The 27,634-nt window shown below is 39.8% G+C and overlaps 1 protein-coding gene across 1 annotated transcript in view; it reads right to left on the reverse strand.

Annotated features, from left to right (window-relative positions):
- Positions 1-3,425: 3,425 nt before the first annotated feature.
- NEK1 (NIMA related kinase 1) overlaps positions 3,426-27,634 on the reverse strand; it is an 81,679-nt gene continuing 57,470 nt past the window's right edge. Inside the window, exons 26-35 of the mRNA XM_075258165.1 lie at positions 26,741-26,938; positions 25,491-25,688; positions 17,645-17,756; positions 15,793-15,884; positions 15,406-15,611; positions 8,076-8,233; positions 7,028-7,251; positions 6,530-6,663; positions 4,945-5,077; positions 3,426-4,164 (exon numbers count right to left, since the gene is read on the reverse strand). Of these exons, the coding sequence (XP_075114266.1) occupies positions 4,151-4,164; positions 4,945-5,077; positions 6,530-6,663; positions 7,028-7,251; positions 8,076-8,233; positions 15,406-15,611; positions 15,793-15,884; positions 17,645-17,756; positions 25,491-25,688; positions 26,741-26,938 (1,469 nt within the window). The 3' untranslated portion in view covers positions 3,426-4,150. The remainder of the gene's footprint in view (positions 4,165-4,944; positions 5,078-6,529; positions 6,664-7,027; positions 7,252-8,075; positions 8,234-15,405; positions 15,612-15,792; positions 15,885-17,644; positions 17,757-25,490; positions 25,689-26,740; positions 26,939-27,634) is intronic.

The following is a 27,634-nucleotide window of genomic DNA, read 5'->3' on the forward strand; positions in this document are numbered from 1 at the left end:
TTAGCAATGCAACACATTTGATCCCTCTCTGCAGTTTTAAGTTTTATTTCAATGTGTCTTTATGAGAGTTAAAGTTACAATGTCCCTGAATGTTTCCTGTTTGGGGAACTGTAATGCGCCTTTCTCAAGCCCCAGGCAGGGCTCGTACAGAACTGTAGGAGGGTTAATTTGCCTATGTTTTTCCAAGTTTTATGGCATTGTCCCATGAATAACACATCCTACAGCATCACAATAACTGGGGTGCATGTCTGCTGACACTTCATTTACCTCTAAGGCTTAGTTCAAATCTCTGTTTGGTATTCTGTTCGGGGACCCCTGAACGAAATACTGAATTCATTAAAAAGTGGTGAGCAATGAATGCATACAGACCCCACAGACTATAATGGAGTCCGTGTGTTTTCCCGCACGGTGTCCACACGAGTCATGCAGAGGGGAAAGTAGTTCTTGAAGTACGTGCAGACACCACGCAGAAAACACACGGACCCCATTATAGTCTATGTGGTCTATATGCTTTCATTGCTCACCACTTTTTAATGTGTTCGGTATTCCGTTCAGAGGTCCCCAAGGGGACTCCCCGCACTGAATACCGAATGCAGATGTGAACCAGAGACTAGCAAAGAGAAGTAAGTGATGTACTAAATGGACATGACAGCAGCTCAGTTAGATGGGGGAGGACAAAGGACCCGTTTTTGCGATCTGTGCGGGCCCTGCAAGGGTTCCTTAGCTTCTTTCCACATTTATGGTACGTCTTCAAACCATTTAATCCCTATACAGTGGAGACATGGAGCTTCACTCTGCACACACTATTCATGTCCTTTATCCCATAAGGCCGGCTAGAGATAGCCTAACACTATTACGCTGAATGCATTTTTAATAGGACAAGATAAATGTAGCTGGCGGCATTAGTAATGGGCATCCCGGGAGACATCAGCAATACGGACTATGTGGAAATGCCTTTCATTTTATCACAAGAACGCAGATTGTTTTCAGCCTAAATCTTCACTTGTGGTTTAGATATTGTTATCCGTCTAGCAGAATACATCCATGAACAAGTAATTGCTGTTAATAATTTAAAAGCCATATCAGCTAAATTACCTACTTTGGCTTCAGACCAGTTGTGATGTCTTCAGACAGAAGGAAACCTTGGATGCAATGCTCAGCTCACAGATGAGTATACTTCTCATATATCAGAAATGATTAGACCGGATATATACTATGGCTCTATGTAAAACGCTGCCATCAGTATTACTTTACATACAAGATGCCGGAATCTTACTAGGGGAGCTAAAGAGGGGGGGGGGGGGGTAGTTTACCCTTTGGGGGGACGGAAGGGGCTCACTCCCGTGCACTTAGCCCCTCCTCCCTCTCCCCTCAGAGCAGCAGATACATCACTTGACTTATGACCAGATAAGTCAAGGGATGTGTCTCAAAAAAATGAATAAAGTGATATAGCGGCCAAACAAAGCAGTTTTGCTGAAGCAATGTATTTAGGAAAAGTCTTACATTCACATTAACAAACAGTATAGACTTGTGATGGGACAACCCCTTTAAGGATAAATCTTTCATTGGTAGGATCGGTCCTGGACTGGCCCACTAGAGTAGCAGATGATCCTCCAGGGGGCGCCCTTACTCCAACACAGCAATGTTCCAGCAGAAGACTTCCAAACTCGAAGGTTACTGTTGTCCTGGGAGTGGTTTGAAGATGGAGCCCCAGAATAATTTTACCTGGTACTTCCCGCAGTAAAAAAATATATTATATATATATATATATATATATATATATATATATATATATATATATATATATATATATATGTTTAAAGCAGTAATTGAAAAATCTGGACAATTGTACAAAATTACAGAACATCTTTATTTTGAAAGGTTAGAAATAATACACAGGTCAACTGAGTTACATTGTCATTCAATATCAAGTCTCTGGTTTACAATATTTGCAAGTGCTTTATAAGTTGCTCTCCAAAAGATGACCAAAAAACATATTATGACATACGTTTTCGATAATGTTACAAATATACTTTATATTATTATTATTTTTTTATTCTTATTAAACACAATTAAGGCATAGTTATGGTAAAGAATATATTGTATGTAAGACTTCTGAAAGCAAAATTGACAGGGGAAATTCACTTTTAACACTTGCTTGCATATTATTATTGTAACACAACAAATAACACCTTGTCATAGACTTTGCACAAAAGTTTCTGTGTTGTCTATAATAATCAGATATCAGCTTTCGTTTTTCAGGGTCAGGTTTGTATCTGCTTGCTATGGACAACACAGACAATCTTGTTACAATAGGTCTCATACGTTTACTGTGTTACTGCCTGTATTATAGTCCAGAGCTACATTCACAATTCTGCTGGCCATCAATGGAGGCAAATCAACAAGCTTGTCATCAGACAGATCGCTAACTACTATAATGCAGTGAAAGTGTTAAAGGGGTTCTCCAGTTTCTAATATTGCTGGCCATCAATATTAGATCTACGAGGGTCCAACACCAGGGATCCCTGCATGATCAGCTGCTCCAAGACAGTGCGAATCCTGGTAATGTTCACACTCAGGAGCAGCGTTGATCACTTGGTCTATGATGTAGTGATGATATTAAGTACTGTGGCCCTGTCCCATAAATCTGAATAGGACAGTTCCTGTCTTGTAAACATTACTGGGAGCAATGCTGTCCAGGAACAGCTGATCTGCGGGGGTTCTGGTTGCTCAACCCTATCAGATCTAATATCGATGGCTTATCAAAAGGATAGGCCATTAATATTAAGAAGTGGATAACCCCTCTAAGCAGGCCATACTCATTAGATGTTGATTTGGTTGAGCCAACCATCTAAAGCGTATGGGGCCTACCAACTTTCTTGATGATAGGGGAGGTGAGAAGAAGCCAACAAGGATCTCCTTTCCTATTCAGCATACATACAATGCTGAGCAGAGTTGAGTGTGCATGTGTATGGAGAAGTCAGGCAAGAAATCTGTCAACCAATCTATCTCAAGAGTCTAGGCTTTTCTACATCGGATGCACCATGCCTGTTGTAAAGACCACATTTCCAAGAATGAATCTGAATAAACAGAACTGTGCAATATCACAGGCTGGAATGTAGGATCAACAAAGAATATGAGTAAAGCAATGTATACACAAAGGTTTTACGGTATGTACATTCATTATATATGTAAACTGTAAACCATTTAAGTATCAAAAGTGAATCACCCCTTTAAAAGGAGTTTTCCAGGCTCTCTCAATTGATGACCTATCCTTAGGATAGATCATGTGTTGAAGATCTGCTTGAAGCAGTAGCAAACCTCCCAAGTGAATGGGGCTGAGCTTTGATGCCAACATACAGGCGTTGTACAATGTACTCACATAAGTACTGTGGCCTCTGCAAACAGCTGACTGACACGGGTCTCATATAACCTAAGGATATCACCAATTGATAAGCCCAGAAAACCCCTCCTCACACCAACAAATCTGAGGTATAGGAACTAGAAAAGCAGTATTTTTCACACACATTAAAATCCTGGAAATCTATGGATTAAGCCCAGCTCGCTGTGGGATACGTTGACACTAAACAAGAGGCCAGCCTTCTATTATTTTTTATTAGTCCCTGGTAATAACTTGTTCATTTAACAACGAGGAAATCCTGACTCTATTTGTAGGGTCTTAACATAAACAGACAAATAAATTAGAAGTGAACAAATTATTGAAAACATATTTTAATTAAGAAATACCAAAAACGGAAGAAAACAAGAGCATTGAAAGCAGATGGAACGGAATCGTATTCAATTTCTTTTGAGGTTGAAGACAAAACATGTTCCTGGCCTCGGTAATAAAACAATGGTGCATGTATCAATGACACCAGAAAACCCATGTCCTAACTTTAATAGGACAGAATGAACACATCAACAAAAAGTAGAAATATGTAATAAATTATGGCTCTGCTGCTCGCGAACTGTTCAAGAAGTAATACGTACCTCATGTCCATACAGTATGGATGTACACATATGGTTTCTTACATTGCATGCAGATAGAAAATTATCATCTGTGTTATAAAAATAGGCTTTGCAGCGGACGGACTAAATGTGATGCAGATAGATGAGCAGCAAAACATTGTAGATGGAGATCCTGAGATATTTATTCATCATTGTCTAGTGCGAAAAAGAAGACGTTATTAACATAAATGCATGGAACCAATAATCTGTGCAAATAAATGAATGGATAGAGGCATAAAGAACATGTAGGAAGCTTACCTGGCCTTGAATCCATGGTCTACTACATATACTATGGGTCTCATTGTGTTGTATGGGGAAACAAACTCCAGTAACTATTTGATAGACTGGAAAAACCCTTTTAATGGAGCGCTGTGCCTAGGACTGTTAGACTGTCCATCTCTCCTGGTGTTATCTAATAAATACTTCTATTCTTCATGAAATAATTCTGGAGTAACTTTTCCCCAAACTCTTGTGATGTTCCTACTAGAAATCTAGGAATACATTAACAACTAGGTGTTTAGGGTGGGGTGTGTTTGTACTTTACAACAAGTGTTGAGAGTATCAGGTTTAGGGAAACACAATGGGAGTTGTAACACAAGGCTATCAAATCATTTCTACGAGGAAACCGCCCAGAATTATAAGGAGGAAAACAATCAGCGTTATGAGTCAAGGCGCTACAAAATTGTTATTATATAAGAAATGTAAGCATTTACTAAAAGAAGGTTAAAGAGCAGCGACAGGTCCCCTTTAAACTACAGACCATGGATAGAGAATTTATCCCAACCTTTTACAGACTACACATTACAATAGTATACGGTCTTTAAAGAAATCCATAAATTCTGCTAACTTTATGGATGGAGAAGGACACAATGCAAAGTACAAAAGGAAAATATAAATGTGGTATGGATAGGAGAAAGAAAAAAAATCGTAAACAACCTTCTTGATAGGCTCCATCAGCCATTACTAGACGGAGTATCTTGGGGTATAAGTACAGGTGTTCACGGCCTAGAATGTCTTCCATAACTGTTGAGCATGTGTCAATATTTTCATCTTCATCTTCATGTATGGCCTTAAAAAAAAAAAAAAAAAAAAAAAAAAAAAAAAAAAGATAAATAAATGAACTACTGAGGCCTGGGTTAACATCTGTATTCGGGTTTTCTCGACCCCCAAATGGAAACCTATCAGAATTTTAAGAAAAAACAGTTACCTGGGAAAGCCACGGACCCCATAGACTATAATAGGGTCAGTGTGGTTTCCAAATGAAAAATGTGGAGAGAAAAGTGCTGCTTGCAGGAGTTTTCTCTCATCATAGTTCATGCGGATAGAGGAACAGAATGGCCCGAACACAGATGCGAACTGGGCCTTAAGTGCTCAAAAATCTCTATTATAACTTTATGTATAAAATTACACGGTTAGGAAACAAACATCATAATGTATAGTAAATATAATGACCTACCCATAGCTGTTGGATGAACACTTGTATGACTGATGGCTATCGGAAGGCTAAAAGGGTTGACCAAAACTAGACTACTCCAAAGAGGACCTGTTGCCAAGTCTGAAAAACTCAATGATATACATATGTAACAGAATTAAACCGAACTTCTGCAACTGGTTGAACTGCTGGACTGTCATATGTGATAACAAAAAACAACAAAAATCAGTGAAAATTCACTGGAAAAAAAAAACATTTTTCAATGACTTTTTATTGTTTTTTTTTGTTGTCTTTTGTGGTAGACATCACGCTGCAGCAGTTTAACCAACTGCAGAAGTTTGGGTTAACTCTGCTACATCTGTACATCATCTGATAGGTGCTGTCACTCTGAGTACTTTGGTGTTTTGCTCATGCATATCTGTTCAGCCATTACACAGTTATAAGCCCTTTTAGTGTGGTACCACTGTGGCATCTCTGTATGCAATGCAATGTTACTGCCCACTTGGCTAATATACACTCATTTGCATCAATTCTAAAAAGGCTTATATCTTTGGAATGACTGATCAGATTTGGATTAAAAAAGAAAACAAAAAAAAACAAAAAAAAAAACAAAACATCAAAATGCTCAGGGTGACAGTTGATGGAGGTCATTGGGCTTTTCAGACGAGATGACAGGGTCTCTTTAAGTGATAATCTTTTGCAGCTATTATGTGCAATAACTAGGACCGTCCCCTTTGTCTTCTAGAGGAAACCAATAGTGACACTAGAAATCATGTAAAAATCACACATAGGAATGGTCTACCTTTAGCAAAAGTATGATCCATGAGTACACAATACTTATTAAGTTTCTTTAATGATCCAGCAGATCCTGCTAGCTCTATACCATCAATACATCTTTCCTCTATATACTATAACCTACAGTTTCAGAATTTAGATACAATATGTCTATCACATTTCATGACACCATTTTGATTCCTAATATCTAAGGAGTATTTCATGCACATTTCATTTTATATCAAAACAAGAATAAAAACCATTTGTAATGTGATTTTCTCACAACAGACAAAGTGCAAAAACTAGAAACATTACCTTAATTTTGTTGTAAACCTCAATGAATCTCTCAAACCCAATCTCTTGCTCCAATTTCAGCCTCATTTCCTCCAGGTGGCCAAAGACGCTGTCACTTTCATCATATTCATTCTCTATATCCTCACTGCTGTCATCTGCGAGATACAATAAAAGGTTTTACACTATCTTCACATCTGCACCTGTGTGTCCATTGTTCTGCTCCCCCGGCAGAACAGAACAATGGACATACAGGCGCAGATGTGAAAATAGACACACAGACCGCTAAAATAGCAGACCCCTATAGTGCCCAACTGATCCTACTGACTATAAAAAGATCAATCTGATGTCCAATCTTTTAAACTGAAACCACTGGACAGAAAACTTGGAATGGCTTCACTTCTATATCTGATGGTTTTTGTCACTGTGGCCGATTCTCTAAATGGAGACTGTGGTGCACATGTGTACCCAGACATTAGATAATTTTGCATGGTTTCTGTAAACCCATTATAGGGAATGTACCTGAATGCCATTCTTCATTAATAGCACTCTCACTGCTCGGCAGGTTCTCCTCATCCTCCAGTTCAGCCTCCTCAGGCTCCCCATCATTATTCTCTTCTTCATTCACTTTATCTTCATTCCCGGCCTCCTCAGCTCCACAATATTCTTCATTTGTCTCCTCCCTTAGTAACTGCTCCATTGATGCCTGTAGCTCCTGCAGGTCTCGGTCTGTCTCACCAAACATCCTGCAAGTCATCAAAAGGGGTATCGGATAAAGGGGCTGGCTGATACCTGCTCTGTTCAATATGGCCACTATTTACATAGACTTTTTAGGTACACCCACACAGTGGAAATACAAGTCTAAGAATTCTGTGTGTATTGCTGCTGCTAAGCCAGTTGCATAAATCTGATGCTAGGCCTCGGTTTCTGCCATGTTTTCCAGTCTAAACTGACACAGGTCAGCATGCTGTCACAATCTACTGTCCTCAATCTACTCCGCGTGAGCCACCTAATGTGTTCCTGTGACAGATTTTCGAAACAGCTCATAGGAAAATAGCAGATCGTGTGACTAACCTTTGGTTTACTTATGATTGCAATAAGACTGTTATGTTGGTGTCTTTTTATGTGTAGATTACATGTGAAAGCCCCTTATGGCGCCCAAAAAAGGACTAACAAAGGCATTAGGGCTAGTTAACACGGGGCACGGTATGGCGTATTTTGGTCCTGATTGTGACGTGGGAATTATAGGGCCAAAATGTGCCTGCCATGACTGTCGCGGCTTCAGACAGTCGCGGCTTCCTGCACTGGAGTAGGCCCAAATGAATGGGCCTAGCTCGGAGGGTGCTGCCGCAAGGAATCAGCCGTGGAATCCGCCTGAAGAAAGGGCAGCTCGCTTCTTTTTTCTGTGAGCGGGAACATGCCGCTCACAGAAAAAAGTAAGCTAGCGATCTACATAGACCTCTATTGTGTGGGGGCGGATTCTGATGTGGATTCAGCGCCAAAATCCACCCCCTCTTGTCCCGTGTGAACGAGCCCTAACTGTTCTGCTGGAAGATTTCACTGTACTCACGTATCTTCAGAATCTGACTGATCGACATCTTGAACGGGCTCATCTTCAATGTCCTCTATTTCTAGGTTCTCTTCGCCCTGTAGGTCAGCCACGCTGGGCACATCAACCAAAGTCTTAAACAACTTGGACAGATCGGGCAAAGAACAGGTCCGCAGCATCTACCAATAAAGTGGAAAAACCAAAAAAATGAAACCAAACAAACCAATTTTTTTTTTTCTATCTATCGGCAAAGACAAAAAAAAATTAAAAAATTATATATATATATATATATATATATATATATATATATATATATGAAAAGCTCAACGGAAAAATGGCCTAAGTCCAAAAATCAATATTGTGAGAAAAACGAAATTTAAAGTTTTAGCCTAAAGCAAACGGGCATTATTGTGGAATATATCTATCCAATGTAATCAGCTAATGAACACCGTTAATCCTAATCATAAATTGTATTATTTATTAAAAAAATTGCAGCTTCATGTATAAATATTATTTATTTAATATTATTAATTAATTACTACTATTATTAAACGATGAAGAATAATAATTACCTCCCTCCCTTTTCGGCGCTAAATATGTGCAAAAGTCGATTTAGAGCCTTTTAAACAATAAGACAAAGTTTTTACACTAATATAAACAACAGACCGGAAGTCACGATTTCAATGAAAAAATGACCAACGTGAGTGAAGTAAGTAAGTTTGTATTGGACTTAGGCCATTATTCCATTGAATGTAAATTCTTCTGCATTGAAATATATGGACTTAGGTCATTAATCCTAGGTACCTTGTAAACCCAATGCATAGAACGAGATACAAAGAAGCTTTCTAGGTAATAATTTGAAATATGACAAAATGTGGACTTAGGCCATTTTTCCGTTGAGCTCTTCATATATATATATATATATATATATATATGTTAAAGGGTTTACTTTTGCAGCAGGCTTAAGAAAGAGCCGGACCAATGGGGAATTTTTACTACTTTCCACATCTCCGTCAGTGACTATGGATTTCTGCATAGGCTTTGTAGCATGGCTAGCTTTCTGCAGTCACAGGAGATGTGTAGAAAAGACTGTCTACACAGTGGTCCGATAGAAAACACTACATAAAATATAGCCATGACAATGGAAGTGAGCAGAGGTTTCCCGTAATGTTAAACGCAGACATTAAGAAAATATGGAAGTAATTAGAGGACACTTGTATAGGAAGATTTTCATCTTTCACTGAAAAAGAAGGTATAGAAATTGTTTAGGCCTCTAGAAAGCTGTGAAATCTCACACTCGTTTTCTCACACTTAATCCGCCTCTATTGTAAAAGCACTTCCAGACACTGACTGTAGGAAGAAAAAAAAATGGTTCTAAGCGAAGTTTCCATCTGAAAAAAAAGAAAACTCCCACCAAAAATAATAGCCATGTAAAATCCTAAAATAACATTTGCTTTGGAGACATAACAAGCTCTACTCAATCTACTGACCTATGACCTTTCCTTGCTCACCAATTAGGTCCAGGCACATGAATATAGATTTGGATGCTTGGGTTGAGTTATGATGCAAGTGCTTTGTTATTCTAGCTATTCCTGTATATAGCTATATCTCTATATAGTGTGTCCCCAATATAGCTCACGTTTATCATTAACTCCTTCATGGCTGATGGTACTGTTTGCATCTTTAGTGCAGTCAAATGTATAATAAAATATACACAGCTCTATTTATCAAGCAATTGGCACATTTATTATCCAGTTTAGATCAGAGAGGACATCAATTCTAGCAGATTTCCCAGGTGTACAATTCCCGGCATTATTTACATGCTAGGTTCTGTGCTACTCACGTCACTGTATACCTGATGGCGGTGGTTATGGGTACGGCAGTGGCGACTCACAGACTTGGGACACAGCTGCAGTATCTATATCTGCAGCAATCAAGAATACCGCGAGTGAGAAGCCCAGTACCTGGCATATAAATAATACAGGGAACAGTGCGATCTAGGTAAGAGCTGGTCTGCGGGGTCCCAACAGTCAGACTAAGTCAATAGAAAATTGATGGCGATTTCTAACTTTAGACCATCACACTTGAAAAGGTGGATAAACCCTTTTGGGCTAGGTCACACCCTGCAGTGTTTGAGGTAGGTTTATAACTGAAGTCAGAAATGGATCCACTTGGAAGTATTGGTCCTTATTTTATACATGTTTTTTATATATATATATATATATATATATATATATATATATATATATATATATATATATATATATGAATCCACTTATGGCTTAGACGCTAAGTTCTCATCTGCATTGGGGTCTGTGTTCCTTGGGAACCTGAAAAATAGCACCCAATCTGCTTAAAAAGCGATTACTCAAGAACCCCATTAAAATAACAGAGAAACAGCTTAAAGCTCTAAGTGAGGAAGCTTCATGAGAAATACAAGTATTTACTAAAGCAGGCAGGTCAGCCATGGTGACAGGTACTCTGCTGTTGACTTTATGCACAAAATGTTCCTAGAACAAGAAATATAAGTTACTTTCTGTACTGAATCCCCCTGCCAATCCTTATGTAGGGAGTAAAATCTCAGGGATTTCTTCAAGGTGTAGACAGAGGTGATCTAGAGCTACAGACAACACTACACATCAGCACAGTTCATTAAAAAATAAAGGCGAGAATAAAACATCAAACTACCCACAGTGAGCAGAGTACTCCATGAAACCCCTCCGCATGAACCAGATCACAGAACCGAAACATAAAGGAGCCTACAAAAGAGTCTTGTGGACTTCAATGATATAATTCCCAAGAGTTTAGAATCCATAGGCGGAAAGAAGAAGAGGAGCATCCCAATGTTTCCAGGTCACCAGGAATAGACTACCGCTACAGAAGAGGTCAGACCGGGATACGGTGCCTTTACTGGAGGGGTTACAGATAAAATCCAGCAAAGAGTTTGATGTTTTACTCTGTTCTCACCTTCATCTGATCAAGGAATATGCAGCATTTCTGTATTTCAGAGACTACTCAAGGGTCTTCCTAATCTACAGAGAGGATCTGCCTCATTTGCATCACACTGATTTCTATTAAACATGCTGAGCAGGTGATTATTTGTCCCTATGTAGAGCGATCATTGACTTTGATCACTCCATGCCTCCACATAATCACATAGTAGCAGCCACTTACATCCATTTAACATAAAAGATGGCTTATTAATCACTTCATAGAGGGAGATTTTTGTCATCTTTTAAAAACATTAATCTTAAGGGATTTTATATTAGCTTATGTGACGAATATCACTGCTGATTAAAATATGTTGTGACCACTACTGATTGCCCATTACTATTACTGGCCATGTAATTAATGTGGAAGTGATTAGATGTTGGACCAGATGAAAGCCAGGCAAGAGAATATACAATAATGATCAGAAATACAGTATATATATATATATATATATATATATATATATATATATAAACATTTTTTGGTGTGCTTTGTTGATGTTTTGACCATGGCTAAAATCAGGGCCATGACAGTCCAAGTAGAAAAGTGGCTACAAAAACTTCATAAATGAGTCAAAGCTTCCCTAAGGGCTCGTTCAAATGGGGACAGAGGGGGCGGATTTTGGCGCGGAATCCACGTCATAATCCGCCCCCTCACAATGGTGGTCTATGGAGACCTCTAGTGATCTTTTTTTTCTGAGAGCGACATGTTGCCGCTCACGGACAAAAAAGAAGCGAGCTGCCCTTTCTTCAGGCGGATTGTGTGGCTCATTGAGCAGTGGCGTCCGCCTCATGGCAGCAACCTCCAGACTAGGCCCATTCATTTTGGGCCTACTCCAGAGCAGGTGTATTTTGGTCCCAACCTTGACGCGGCTTCCCGCGTCAAAATCAGGACCAAAATACGCTATTCCGTGCCCGTATGAACTAGGCCTAACACATTTTGTGTGATATTTGTCTTCATTTTGATTGTGAGACTTCAGGTCTAATGTGTCATATCCAACCTTAAAAAAGAAAATATAAAAAGATACAGATATCTAAGACACCGAACACGTCATCAGTTACAGTGAACGTGCGTAATGTTATATGTTGTTCACAGTTTAGGTTTCCACGAGAATAATGACCCGAGGAGTCACTTTGCCTGGATCCTTCTTGTGGCTTTGTAGAAGTGAATGAGTCACCTGAGCCATATTTACAGTCAAAACTTCACATCATACATAAGTGACTTGTACAAAGGCTAAACACAGAGCATTTAATGGCCGGTTTTATTAATAAAACACTTTGTCGGAAGCGAATAGCACATTCCAATCTCAGCTTCTTAAGCCCATTTTATTTTTGTTCCCTAGGTGCCAGGCAGAGAAACAATGGCCAGCAACATAGAGATTTTAAAAAGTAGTCAATAATATCCAGAAATGAAGCTATAATAATTCCAAATATTCTTGATCCCTTGTTAAAGACAAAGCACAAAATACTATATTTCTGAAATGGTTTTCACTTGTTAAAGGGGTGGTCTAAAATCAGATGGATGGATGGATGGATATCAATATATCAGTGGGGGTTAAACAACCCATTTCTCCACCAATCAGCTGATATCTTTATACTGTCTGGAGCCAGAAGCAGATGGCTCCATACACTGTGTAGTGACCAGGCTCAGCTCATGTTCACTTGAATTCTGGCTCCATACACAGTGCAAATATCAGGACAGGCTATTCAATGGTTTGTCCAAGCTTAACTGCTTTATGGCCTATCCTAAGGACAGGGGGCAGACATCTTCCACTGGACTGATCATCTGTTTGGAGCCACTTCCGGCGCCTGTCCAGTACACAATATAGAGCAAAAACCAGAACTCTCCGTCCATTGTCTAGTGGCCCAGCGCCTTCACTGTAGCTCAGGTTCCATTGAAGTCAACTGAACAGAGGTTACTGCTTCTACTGCTACTGGCACCAGAAGCGGCTCCATATAGATGATCAACCATATATTTGTGTGTATCTTTATGTCAGTGCATTAGCAGGGGGTCTCTGCAGACCCATGTGTATATTAGTGCAGGAAAGACACCGGTAGGCTTTATATTCCCTGCATATCCCCGTTAATACTTTGTTAACACAGATGGTTACAAGTATAGCAGATCAGCAGTGGACAAGGAACATATAACATGGGCACAGTAGGCTACTTAAAATGTGAACGTTGTATCCTTTGTAATTTTAGGCTAAGGCCCCAGGTAGCGTCCGAGCAGCAAAGAAGTGCTGTGGGGAAAAAAAACTGCGGCAACAACGCATCATGGTTCTTCCATCAGCGGTTTGCATAGCACGTTCGCAGAGGTTTCCTCTGCTGACTTTTCTGCTTCAATTATACCTATAGAGAAACCGCCTGTGTTTCCGTATGTATAAATGACATGCTGAGTGTCCACTATGCGTATTTTACTGCAAAGAGGGGATGGGATTCATTAGAATCCTATCCACTTTGCTGTGACTGTAAAAGGCCGCTTTTTTCTTTCCGCGGCATTTATGCCACTTGTGGCCCCCGGCACCTAGATAACCAAAACACATATACAGCTTTTATATTCCTGCAATGATTTCTCATGCAGCTGGAAAGTATATATGCATGGTCCTCTTCCAAGGCAGATTGTGCTGTATATATTTCCATTAGGGGTTGGCCAAAAAAAAATCTAAAAAAAAAAAAATCTAAAAAACCCCTATAAATTTAGAAAAATAAATAAAATAAATAAGATCATTGATAGGACCGCCGCCTTGACTTTTCAGAGATTTGAATGGATAAATGACAAGTTATACATTTCCCACAAACCTATACAGTATATCAATCTATTCAGCTGCTCCTGCTCTACAAAATGATTGAACTATGTTTTTCATTTGTTAGGTTCCCTGTAACCTAGATTTTTTTTGGCTCTTCTTTGTTGACAGCTGAGTCGAGAAACCATAAACCTCCCAGCACTCTCACCCTGCTAATAATGATCTAACGGCCATTATTAGACCCTTATTACTTGTCATCCAGGCACAGAGGAATACTGGGATAACACAGATCAGAAATAGGTGTAAAATAATGGCAAAGAAAGACATCTAAAAATAACTTTATAAAATTAACAAAAAGCAATGAAATGAAAACCTGAAAAGTGTATCCCCTCCACTAACCCACCGGCACTATTAAGGCCCACTGTCTATGACATGTACCTCATATATTATGCAACGATTATTACTAGTATTTGTCTCCCTTGGTTCCACCATGTCTGCTATGAAGACTATAATTATAAGCCATCTGTATAGTGTACATTTACTGATCCTGCATACAACCTAGGCTGGCAGCACACTAGACAAATATGGTGACCATTGTTCTTATGTGATCTAGTGACAAAGTAGATTGGGCAGAATACACGTATCTGTTGTCATACATGGAAAAACTGCAGTGCAAATTTGGCAAAACTAAAAAGAGGTTTGTGGGGGTTTTTGTAAAAAAAAAAAAAAAAAAAAAAAAAAAAAAAGTAAATCTGCATTTTTGCCTCTATTTTTGTTTTAATTTCTACTATATAAAACTTAATGTTCACCTTCAGAATGTGGCTATCAGGTGAAATATTGCTGTAAATATTCGGGCGTCTAAAGGCTTGATTTTGAAAGAGTTAAAGGGATCATGTCACAAGGCAGATTTATCTCCCATCCTATGTATGGGGGATAAATAGCGGATCCTGAGAATGGGGGTGTTTTACCCAACTGTGAATTAAGCCTGAATGAAGCATGCCCCTGTTAGACAAGACACATCCATGCTACCATTCACTTCAATGGGAGTAAGAAAAAATATATATCCTTGTACCGTGTTAGCCAGTGGATATGAAATGAAAGAAATTTTTTGAGAGAAGTCCTCAGTAGTTGATACCTTTTTGAGTTTTGAGTTAGCCATTAAAAAAGGTATCAACTACTGAGGACTTCTCTCAAAAAATTTCTTTCATTTCAATGGGAGTGTCAAAGTATTGCACTTTAGCCATCTCCATGAATGGGAGCATGGATGCATACTATGTAACACCCCAATGGTAAGCTATTTATCCTTTGTCCTACGAGTAGAAGATAAATATGCTTTATGGCATAACCCCTGTAAGGAAACACGAGGGGACAGCAGATAAGGAAAGGCAAATTGGTGCATATAATCAATACTGTGATATGGTACAGATTATAATACCATATGGAAATTGAATATCTCAGAAACCCTTTGTGTTGTACTTTTAGTGAGTTTTGAACACTGGTGAGTTTATAACATAACCAAAATGCAAGAAATACAGCATCCATACTGTGCTGAACCAATGGACACCACTGGAGGAAGCATGGATGTGAGAAAGTAGAATATACAATGACTAAACATACCTTTGGATTATTTGCATCAAACAGACCAGTGAAGAGTCCAATCAACAATGCCGTCTTGCCTTTGGTCTTAGCTGGAGACGCAGAACGGGAACGAGGGGGCAAGGAGTCATCAAATGAAGACTGTGCAGACACATTTGGCGTGACAATGTTGTGGGGTAATGGAACTTTATGGAATAGTTCTTTGGGTGCATCCCCTGCACAAGATTCTGCAGACACAGAGGACATGGAAATTGTGGCGTGCTCCAATGAAGGTCATGTTATAGATGTAACCTTACTCTACAAGTAAATACTTATACAAACTGGCTATGTGAAAATTGTAATCTGTGTCTGAATAATGGGGTAAAAAACCAACAAAAACAGCAAAACAGGCAAACCAAAGTCACTCACCCGCATCATCTTCATTCCTTGAGCATTCTGCATCAATAGTATTGTCTTCCCTTTGAGAGACGTGCTCTTGTACAGGATGTTCTTCTTCCATGCTGAAATTTAGACATAAAACTAACTAGACAAGTGGATATAACCGATACACAAGCAAGTGCAAGAAGAAAATAACCTGTCAAATTGCTATGGGCTCACTGAGGAATACTAGATTTTTCTTTATATGAACTTAACATCATTTATTTATTATTTATTGAGCTTATTTATATAGCGCTATCATATTCCGCAACGCTTTAAAGATTTACAGGACAACCAGACTTTTCTGTGAATGTCTGATTTTTAGTATTATGACTGTGCTTATCTGCTAGAAAAGATCTACCACAGTGTGCTCATTCTTAGTCAGTACATCTAACCTGTACACAAGTCTCTGAGAACACTTAAAAAGTGTATAGCAAATATTTAAGTAAGTCACAATAAAAAGCTACAAAGTGTGAAAATCATGGGAGACGTTTATAAAACCACAGGAAAGAAATCCAAGTTTGTTGCCTATAGCATCCATCAATAATGCGGCGCCTATTTCCCATTCTGCTCATTTTACCATATACTTGTTGTTATCTTTAATTTGCTTCTTGAAAACCAAAGGTAATATCACTTTGTTAGATACACACAATGCTGATAAATCACTATGACAATCAAAATTTCTGTTACAACCAATATGGCTGCCCTTCCTGTTGTCAAATTACCTGTACTGAAATATTGCTTTATGGCCATTTCCACTTTTTTTTTTGTTTTCAACTACCATTTATATAAGGCTATGTTTGCATGTTTAGGTTTTGTCGATGTGGATTTTCATGCTAAAACCAGGCGTGGACCATGAAGCAAAAATAAGAGTAAAGAACAATGGGATTTCTTTAGTTTTCATTCCACCCCTAGTTTTGGCTTCAAAAGCTGCTTCAAAAGGACCTGAATATTTAAAGAGTAATTTCACCATCTGGGGCATGTGCCCCAGATGGGGAAAGATCCTCTTTAAGCAATAAGGCTGGTTGCAGAAGACCGTGCTGCAACCGGCCTGCCGTGAATTAAAAGCATGAGCTGCACTTGGGGACATGGGGATGTCCCCCATGTGTCTCCTGTGCATCCGCGGCTCCTTTCATTAAATGAGTAGGAGCCAAAGAAGCACATTACACAAAATAGGACAGGAATAGGACTTGTTCTATCTGATGTGGCCCGGACTGTCGGCCCACACATGGGACAATGAAGAATCACAGTTGTGTGTATGTGCCATAGAAAAGAATAGGTCAGTATACGATCCATGAAATACATAGATAGCACACTGAACACGGCCGCTGTCGACTGCAAGGTGCATGTCCTTTAGCACGAGATAAAATAGGTTACTCAGCAGAGTGTCTTGTGCCACAGAATCCACAGCAACATCAAACAGGACACTTATTTTCAGGATCTCTGAAATAGGAAACATCTGGCACTGCATCCCATTGAAAAGAACGACAGACAGATTCCAACCAAAATTTTGAATTGATTTTGAAGCAGGACATGCCTCAAAGTGAATGCCAAATTATGCTGTGTGAACTTATACTTAGGGGCCACCATATGGCAATAGTGTATGGCATAATTCCATCCGCAACAGCCCTATGGCTATACAGTGCGTCAAGCAATACCTCCGTTACACCAGCAACACTGTTTAGCCACTGGGCCCCTATGGGTGCCACATACAATGCCCAGACAGCAGAAGCTATGCATGCTGTCACCCTCAGAGGAAATCTATTGGATCAGTCATGGATAACATTACAAACAATTGGTGATAATCCTGAAAGCTGACTGATTGACTATGCAATTACTTTACCTTTCTTCCTTGGGTTGCTCATTCCATACACTTGCAGTTTTGACAGGATGCTCATCACTTCTATTTGCTTTGGTATCTTCCAATATTTCAGTCTCTATGTCCTCAGGCTCTTCTGTAATACAAGTGTGTGATGAATGAGGGGAATTCACATATGCAAAAAACAAGCCCATGTACAGCTCAGTATCAGGTTCTGCATTAACCTTGCACTGACCATTAATACCAGAGCCCTGAGCTTTTGTTCTGTTAGATATAGATACATAGTAATTTATACAAAGACATAACTCACATGCTTTATTACAATGCAGAGAATATGACTTGACAATTGTCTGCATTGGCACTAAAGCGATATGTGGGCTATTGCCTTTGTGCTGCAGAGACTGAATGTCCACGTCTAAACCGCCCCCTCTCTAGCCTGCAACAGATTTATGGCAGCCTATATTTGGAGGCGAGGGCAGGCACGTTCAATCTCAGTTTCTACAGCAGAAAGATTGATCACACTGCTTTGGCATCTAAATGCAGTATTTTCATAAATGTCACTGTAGTACAGTATTGCGGTTTTAATTTTCTTTGCAAAATGGTATTTTCAGAAAAACCCTTTTTGTTCAGACGTAGTCTCACTACCAGGGAGATCTCTTTAACCATGTAAAGAGATTGTCCAGCAATTTCTTTTTTCTTCTATTAGGTGGTGGAAGGTGCAACCCCCCCCCAAAAAAACAAAAAAAAAAAATACATACATATCTGTCCCGAGGCTCCAGTGTCTCCCAGCGTGGTCTGGTCCTGCTCCTTATTTGTTTTCTCATCTGGAAGTCTCCACCGCACGTGACTGCTGAGGCCAAATAGTGGTCTAAGAAAAGGGACCCGGGACGTTATAGTGTCGGGACCAGAGTAGCAGGACTGGCCCTCGCAGGGAGACAATGGAGCCAGATAGGCCAGGGAAGGTAGAAAAAAACACAACCTAATATATAAATTAAAAAATTATCCTGGACAGCCTCATTAATATTGCCAGAGGAGGACTTGCTTCTCTTCTAAATAACAAATCTGGAGTATTGTTCCAAGCTCTGTTGGGGCACTCCTACTATTCCTCCTGGAAATAAATGATGACTGGGTGTTACCATTTTCCTTGTTAGCAGGGTGTGTCCCTACACTCACATTTTTATTTTGTTTTAATATTTCTATTGCTTATGTAGTGGGGGGGAATTTACTAACCCATTTATGCCAGTTTTCTAGAGAAGGGTATTAATACGGTGCATATTTGGCGTACAGCCCTTTCGTTTGCAAAAAAAAAAGTGGTGAACGAAGTATAGAAAGCAAGATGTGATACATTTTGGCACAAGATGGTGGAAAGCAAGGTGTAGGAAATGCTATTCTTAATAAATTCCCTTCATTGTCTTTATTCTCTGTCCCAAATAGGGCTGACAACCTAAATAAACTATACTTGGTTAGGGCTGGCAATGTTGGACTGTGTAGGGATTATTATAAAAATAGGGATTACTATTTTAAAAAAGGTATGGTACAGTCCAGTTGCCAATTTAGTCATCCCTTCCCAGGGAATGGCACATCATAGCACTAAAGTAAATATGCCCCAGCACTGCTATGTCATGGGTAACACAAGTATTGGATAGGGACAAGTCAGGACTTACAAAGTCCATTGACATGTCAGCTGTCCGTGCAGTGTTTTGCAGCCTGCCCATTGTTTTATAACATAGCATGCCCATCATCTCTACAGGATGTGGTCAAAGATGTTGTTTTTGAAAGTGCGATCACAAATTCCTGTAGGTTTATGGCATGAACTATGGGATAAATTTAGAACAATCACTATATACAATTACTATATACAAATGTAAGGAAGCGCTTTCTCTGAAACATATGCGATATACAATAGTCAGAGTTGTTTCTCTCTATGATAACTATTCTCTCTATTCTGACCTTTCTGCGATGGCTTTTGCAGCAGGGTACCAATGATCGTAATCCATACACGTCAATTTCTGAACATTACAGTAATGTGCAGGGCTAGTTTAAGAACTACTTTATAGCAGAAGGATATTTTAGACTCACCATGTGTTATCATATAGAATGAACTGACACAGGGAAGTGAGAAGAAAGCGTCGGCTCCCCTGCTGGTGCAATAGATATTGGCACTCTGTATTCAAGAGAATGAACTCCTATGTCAGCTCTTAGTCGCTGTGCGTGGTGTCGGACCACTTCTGTGCAATTTATCAAAAGTGAAATCTCTTATAAATCTAACAAAGTCCCTTTTAGCCACTGTATAAAATGTTGTTTTATCACAAGTGACCCAGTTACAGGACTTACATACTGATGAGTTATACTTAGGAATAGGTTATTAAAATGTGAGCAATAGGGGTCCAACACTCTGGATGTGCCGAGATCAAGTGGTTGAAGATTCAGAGACGTAACTACTGGGGTAGCAGAGGTAGCCAGTGCTACCGGGTCTGGAACATTAGGGGACCTGGCAAGCCCCTGATGTGTGTGGTTTTTTTTTAAATAGGCAGTTAACACCCCCCCCCCCCCCCCCCCAAGGTAACGAGCCCCATTTAGTTACCGATCCTCGCTCCTGCTCACGGCCGCCTGTGCTTCCTTTCTGCAGATGTGGCTGTGAACAGGATCGGGGATTGGAAAGTGAGGCCACTGGCCCATGGACCCCACAAACACTGCTATCATTATACTCTAGGGGCCATTATGGGGCAGAATACTGTGTGCAAGGGCCACTATGGGACAAAATAGTGTGTAGGGGCCACTATGGGACAGAATAGTGTGTGCAGGAACGTGGTTTGTGCAAATGGGGGGGGGGGGGGGTAATCAAATGTTCACCTTGGGGCCCTGCCAGTCCTAGTTACACCACTGATGTGATTGTTGGAGGTCTTGGGTGTTGAACCCCCACTGTTTATATATTGTTCACCTATTCTAAGAATAGGTGAATATAATGGTCATGGATAACCCACTTTTTCATCTGAATGCCGCACATATGCATGTTGTGAGTTTTTTCCACCTACCCTTTTCTTTCTTTTTTTCGTATCTGGTGCATTCTGTTATTACTAATTTTATGTTTTTGTGAATAAAGGTTATTTTTTATTTAAATATACCTTCTGTGCTGAAGACTTTTTTGCTATGATGTTGGACTGTTTTCTGCCCTAACCGGTGGGCGTCTTTTCAGGCACTTAAAGGTGTAAACTGACTCCATTATACCAGCGAATTTAAAGAGCTGTGGACATTCCTTTGCGTGTTTCTTGACTATCCTGAATTCCCTTCACTTTGCAGGTACTATAAAATGCCACAAATTTTTCTAATGGTGTTTACGCTACATGTGGTCCTGTCCTTAAAGGGGTTGTTAAAGACTGAATATTTATGGTCTATCCTTAGAACAGATCATCAATATCAGATCTCTGAGGGTTTAGCCCAACAATGAAGTGTCGTGGGAGCAATATATGCATTACATGGAGCCAAGAGCGCTGTGCTCAAACAATAATCTTCATTAAAGAAGTCAATCTCATTGTCATTACAGTACCAGATATTTTTCATTGTGGCACCTGTTGCCTTACCAGTTTAGTATAGTATTTCTCCCATTGTCCCTCCCTGGCGACAAAGTCCTTCATTACCAATATACTAAAACATTTCTCCTCTGAGTAGCAATAGTGCTATGAGTGGCATGCATGCATTGTGCCAGAGGTACATCGCAATCTGTGCCTTTGTGCCAGTCTATGTTTACAAAGGCTAGTCGCTCCAGCCGCCTAGTACCTATAATTACAAACAGCTTGGCATATCCTAAACCCTGGATTTATCAGTTTCACAGAGATTCACGGAAAGATACTGTACACAGCAATAATAATAGTTGGTTTAGTTTTCTAACAGCAGGAGTCCGTAATAGCCCAAGACTAAAGTGTGCAGAGAACACGTCACCATTGTGTCTTAAGTGAATCAGATGGTGACCTGAGAAATGTTTTTAGAGGTCATCTTCTCTTTTGTCATGAACAGAGTGGATTACATCATAGCTGGAACACATCTCAAGAGGATGCTCAGCAGGCTTGGCTTGAAAGGCATCTGGATAAAATTGGACATTATCACTTAAAAAAAACATATTGATTCCCTTCTCCTTTGTACAAACGGATAAACAACACGAACAATTGACGTTAACCAGACCTGGATCATTACAGTCTTAAAAGGAAATTGTCTGATATGGTGTGATAAAGATGAAAAGGGATGAGAGTGTAAATCCCATGTGAGTATTGAAGGGTCAAATACACAGGACTGCATTACAGAGCAATCACCTTGCATCCACTTAGCAGAATTATGGGCAATGAAACCAGTCTTGGCATGCATGGCATCACAAAGCCCTGGGAAAAAAATCATCCGTCCTGTCTGATGATTTGCGGATATTATGAGAAGTCAATAGCAACTATTAAAGATGACAGAAGACAATCACTCAGAGTGAAGGATTGCCACGTGAAAAGATGCAATTCCATTATCCTTACTAATGTGATAATAATTAACCGGGAGACGGACGGCAATGTGATGACGGAGAAATTATTGGCTCTATCCTGATGATAATAGATATTGTTTTCATTTATCTGCAATATTAATGGGGCTTTCCATCAGGAAAAAAAAAATTGTTGGCAGTGGGATTGAGTGGGTTAAAACAAAGCAAAAAAACATTACTAACCTCTCACTGCCTTCCACAGCGATGACCTACCTCAGCCAGTGTGTGGGACAGGACTAGGAAATAGAGACTAGTGGGGATCTGGGCAATATCAGAATGGGAGCATTGGAGAGAGGTGAAGTAAGTACGAGGTTTTTTTTTTTTAACCACGTCAGGCACATATTTTTTCCTGCTAGAAAGCCCATTAAATTATAAAAAATTTGATACAAGTATATTTTGGAAGGTAAAAATTAGTGGACGTACTATAGAAAAAGACTGTAGGACAATAAAGCTTTATGCCCCCATCTGTGCGCTATGTGGCACTGGCCCTAGAAAAAGGCATCTGGAGAGGAAGAGGGGCCTTCTCCAGGTTAATGATCAGGCAGAGGGTCTGCAGAGCGCTCCACCCAATCACTACATCACCCTGTATGCGCAGATCTGCATCAGTACAGCATGTACAGTTACAGAATATGTCCCTTCTTTACTGCCTCTGGCCATACAGCTGGCCCCACCAATTCTGGTCTGATCTGATGTGTATAGGATCATGGAAAGCCAAGCCTGTTGAACTTCAATATGCCAAATCCTTTGTGCCCACTTGAGATGAGAGGGTGGGCTTATTCTCCTCAGCTAAGTAGGCAAGTTTATGTCGACGTCAGGAGAAATAGCTGTTGGTCAAACATTAAATGTTTCTACTGGCTGCCATCTCCTGTGCATGGCATGCTTGCAACTTGTCTCACCGATGACATAAATCTCCAAATCGGTGATATCTGTTAACAATGCAGTTTTCTAAGATTTTCAAAAAGGCTGCTACTTTATATGGGGCTTAAGGGTCAGTTCACATGGCAGAAAAGGATGAGGAAATACCTATTAATTTTTTCGCGTGGCTAGCCGCTACGGGATGCCGATGCAGTACATCAGCATTCTGTCATGGCATCCCGCTCCTGATTAGGCCTGGATGAATGGGCTCAATCAAGAGGGACAATCAATAAAAAAGAGCATACAAAAAAAACAATAGAGGATATATATGAAATGTAAAACATCCCCTAATCAGTTGGGCAAGCCCTAACAGCGTTTACGTCCTTACCATATGAGGAACCATAGCAAACAAACAAAAGGTAAGTATGACACTGAATGATAAAAAGAGTAGAAACTAGACTGATGAAGGCTGCGTGCCGAAACGCACGTCCGGGTTTCCGGGCAGTAGGTGTCTCTCCCTGTTTAGTGCGCTTGTTACACCATTAACGTGGGTAAGCTTTACTATATCCTATTTGGATGTTTACATGCTGATATTGGGTACCCTTACTTGAGCATAGCTATACTCCTTGTTTTGTGTTGTTGAAACTGTTCATGCACTTATGCTTCCTATTACTTATATCCTTGAGGTACAACACTTTGGACTATATCGACTCTGTACTAATGCATTATATTTTATTAGAATCATAGTCCATCTTTTATGATGTGTCATAGCATAGACAGGGATTTATTCCATCTTGGCTCTCTACTGACCGGTGGTTACTGTGCATGTAATTCCCTTTCGTGTATGTCCCTATATTTATATTACTAATGATGTTGATATACTAAATAAAACTGTTTTTTGGTAAATTTCTACTACAGTCTAGTTTCTACTCTTTTTATTGTTAAGTGTCATACTTACCTTTTGTTTGTTTGCTATGGTCAATCCGGAGGGAGTGTCGAGCCGCGGCTGACTCAGCCGCAGAATCCACCTGAAGACAGGGCATGTTGCTTTTTTCCCTGCTAGCTGAAAAAAAATTGTTAGCGGAAAAAAAAAACCTGCTAGTGCCATTGAAATGAATGGGAGATGTTATTTTCAGGCGGTTTCCGCATCAAAATCCGTCTGCAAAAAACTAAGGCCAGAAATTAGAGGCTGCATTTTTCTGCCACACCATTGTACCTATGACAATGATAATGTGTTTGCATGCCTCAAACCTGCCTTCTTCAGAACACTCCGCTGTGTGCTATATATTAGATTATATATTGTTACTATATTAACTATATTAGCTGCCAGGGAGTGTCTGAGACCTGCACCAGCTAATAGAGTTCTCATGAGCCCTATATAACTGGCCAATAAGCAATTCACTAAGAAACCCTGTGACCGGTATTTTTCCTACCTTTGTGCAGAAGTGAAAAAGAAAACAGTTACTCTTTCCATACCACACATACATGCTCAGACTTGGCTAAATGTGTAAGTTTTCTGAATTGGGAGAGGAGAGTAAAGTTCATGTTACACAGGCTGATCCCAGCTAGGACGACTGCCATTCAAAGAGATATGTGTCTAATCGGCACACATTAGCACTGACCTTATTATAAAGGCCAGTGCAATGTGAATAGAGGAAGAACGCTCGCTGCTGTGATCATCCTCCCCCTTTCAGCTGCAGGGATTCTGCAGCACATCCACAGCACACACAGAGCGATGTGCTGCATATAATCCACCAGCACAATTACACCAGGCAATTATGGAGAGCGAGCATCCCTAGGGACACTTGTTCTTACTAAGCGCCCTTATTATTTGTGCTGTCTAATAAGGCTTTTAAGGAGTTTTACGGCCCTAAATGAATTTTTCATACTGAAGACCTATACACAGGATATATTATCAGTATGTGATCTGTTGGGGTTGGACACCCCCTGGACTCTCCACAGATCAGCTGTTGCAGCAGCATCTGGGTGCCAGAAGCTGCTAGTGGACAAGGAGCACATGCAGAACCGCTCCTATTCAAGTAATAGGACCAGCTTTAAAGCCCTGCTCACTACATAACAGTGCTATTACTTAAATAGGTGCAGCGCTGCATATATTGCCTGTCCAGTATCAATTTCTGGCACCCAGAGGCTGCTCCAGCATCTGATGTGTGTAATGCCTGGGTGTCAGACACGGACAGATCACATATTGATGACCTATCCTGTGGATAGGTTATCAGTATTAAAACTCGATTTTGGCTGGAAATCCCCTTCAAGTCACTAACAGACACCTCTGGTAGCAGATTATCTTCCCTGAGAACAAGGGATCTGGAATTTAACACACCTCAAGCTGGTGCAAATTCAGGAGTCCCCACAGTACACAATACACATAAAACAGTCGGCCGGTTCTGCTGATGATCATTGGGTTTAGCTGACTTTGCTTTACAGCAAGATTTTCTGATTTCATTTGTAACAGAAAATAACATTAAACCTCATTCTCACCACAGCTTTGGTCCTTTACTGGGAGAGAATCAGAAACTGTATCAACATGTCCCTGGTTAGGAAGAAGACACTCTTCTGGTTTAGGTGCGTTCAATCCCTCTGACAGGTCCTCGTCAATAGGAAATCCTTTAATTGTCTCTTGATCCTGAAAGTTATTATGTGCTGGATGCTCCTCATCACTGCAGACATGAGGATCACCTATAGAAGATGCTTTATTACCATGTTGTCAAGTGTTAGTTTATAGATTAAAACTGCATACAGTATATGTAAGAATATTACATCTGCAAAGGACACCATAATTCTATAATGAGATAATAAAAAATGCAACTGCACCAAAGCATTCTTTGTATATTCCGGATCTCCTAATACTCAACAGTGTCACTCGACACACCCACAAGGACATGAGATTATGAAATCTATATTGTAATTTTTTTTTGTTAACTGAAACTGTATCTACATTTATGTACTGACTTATGAACAAATCCTACCGTCCTTACAGGCCTTAGAGTTGGGCAAGAACTGGGTTGTCACCCATAAAGAAACCTGACTATATCAATGGCAGTCTGACTCACAATTGCAGATAAGCAGACTTTAAGAATTGTTTAGTTTCAAATTCAACTGATTTGGGCCCAAGATTTGTTTGTCCAATTAAATTTGTTCCGTATCGAAAATGCAAATTGTTCTGAAAAGTCAGTTGCATAACACTAGAGGGATCTTCTATCCAATCCCTTTCTACCTCTTTAATGTAAACATGGCTTTAGTAATATCAATGTGACAGTAAAGGATATGGCTATGGGTAACTGGATAGCAGCCACATTTTTACACTTTTTATAGTTCGAAAAATCATCCTTTTTGGGATTAGACATCTATGGGCATTTACATATCACACATGGTGGTATTGGAATAAGCAATGGCTTTTATAAGAACTCCAAAAATGATTCTCTTTTTGAGCCTAGAATGCACAGTCACTCTATTCATTCACTAGGGGACCGCCAAGTACATGGCTTGGCCATTCTAGTAGTCCTATAGACAGTATATAAAGTGTTAGTGCACACAGGACCCCCGTTCTTGTAAATGTAAATAGCTCTTTCAGTGCAAACCTAAGTTCAAATGTTTCTACCCCCTGCCCCACCATTATAACTCCATATGTGCAAAGTGTAATATGCTTTACCATCCCAGACCAAGGAAGTATGGAATAGAGAAACAAAACAAAAAGAATAGATGACCCACATAATAAGGTGTGAGCTTACCAACTGGAGCATCCGGATCCTTTCTAGATTCAGACACTGCGGCGACATTCACCAAGGAAGTGGACTCATCCACCACAGCGACGTTCTGTGCACCAGGCGAGATTAAAGAATCCATATCCACAGAGGCTTCATTACATTTCTCTTCTTTTGGCTGAGCTGGCTTTGTGTTCACTTCAGTGGTGTTTGTATAATCTGGACCTGTTTGTCACAGAGCATATAGTTTACATAAGGTCTGCACTTTATCATGGTGTCAAGATTAACCCTTTAGGGTTATAGGGCATCTACTTCCAAAGTGGCAATAGCAGTTCTTCAGGGAGCTGAAAGCCCGCCCACAGTGCACCATGTGCCTCATTTACAAAAGACTTCAATCTTATTTTTCTACAGCAGTGACATGTATAACACAGGTATGCGGTTTATCACTTTAACATGCTCTTTAACACGGTGGTGACAGTTGAGGCTTAGGGGGAGGTGAGCAACACCCTTTAATGATCAGCAACTTTTTTTTTCATATTTTCCATTCCCGCCTTACAAATTTAACTTTTTTATTTTTCTGTCAACATAGCCATGTGAAGGCTTATTCTTTGTACGAGGAGTTGGCACCATTTCAAGGTACATATAATGTTTTGAGCAGCTTTTCTGTTTTAAGGTGCTTAGTGTGAAAAAAAGCTATCATTCGATCATTATATTCTGTCTTCTGTCCGTGTTCTCTTCACATTAAAAATGACAAGCCAACTTTGTATGGCGGGTCATTACGATTACAGTGATACCATATGTAGATTGGTGTTAAGTTTTCTGCTTATACTACGAGTAAAACACGATTTATCAAAAAAATAAAAAATTATACATACATATATAACTGTTTTGTTGACAAAGCTATGTGAAGGTTTTTATTTT

This window comes from Leptodactylus fuscus, chromosome 1 (assembly GCF_031893055.1).
Source record: "Leptodactylus fuscus isolate aLepFus1 chromosome 1, aLepFus1.hap2, whole genome shotgun sequence".
Lineage (NCBI taxonomy): Eukaryota > Metazoa > Chordata > Amphibia > Anura > Leptodactylidae > Leptodactylus > Leptodactylus fuscus.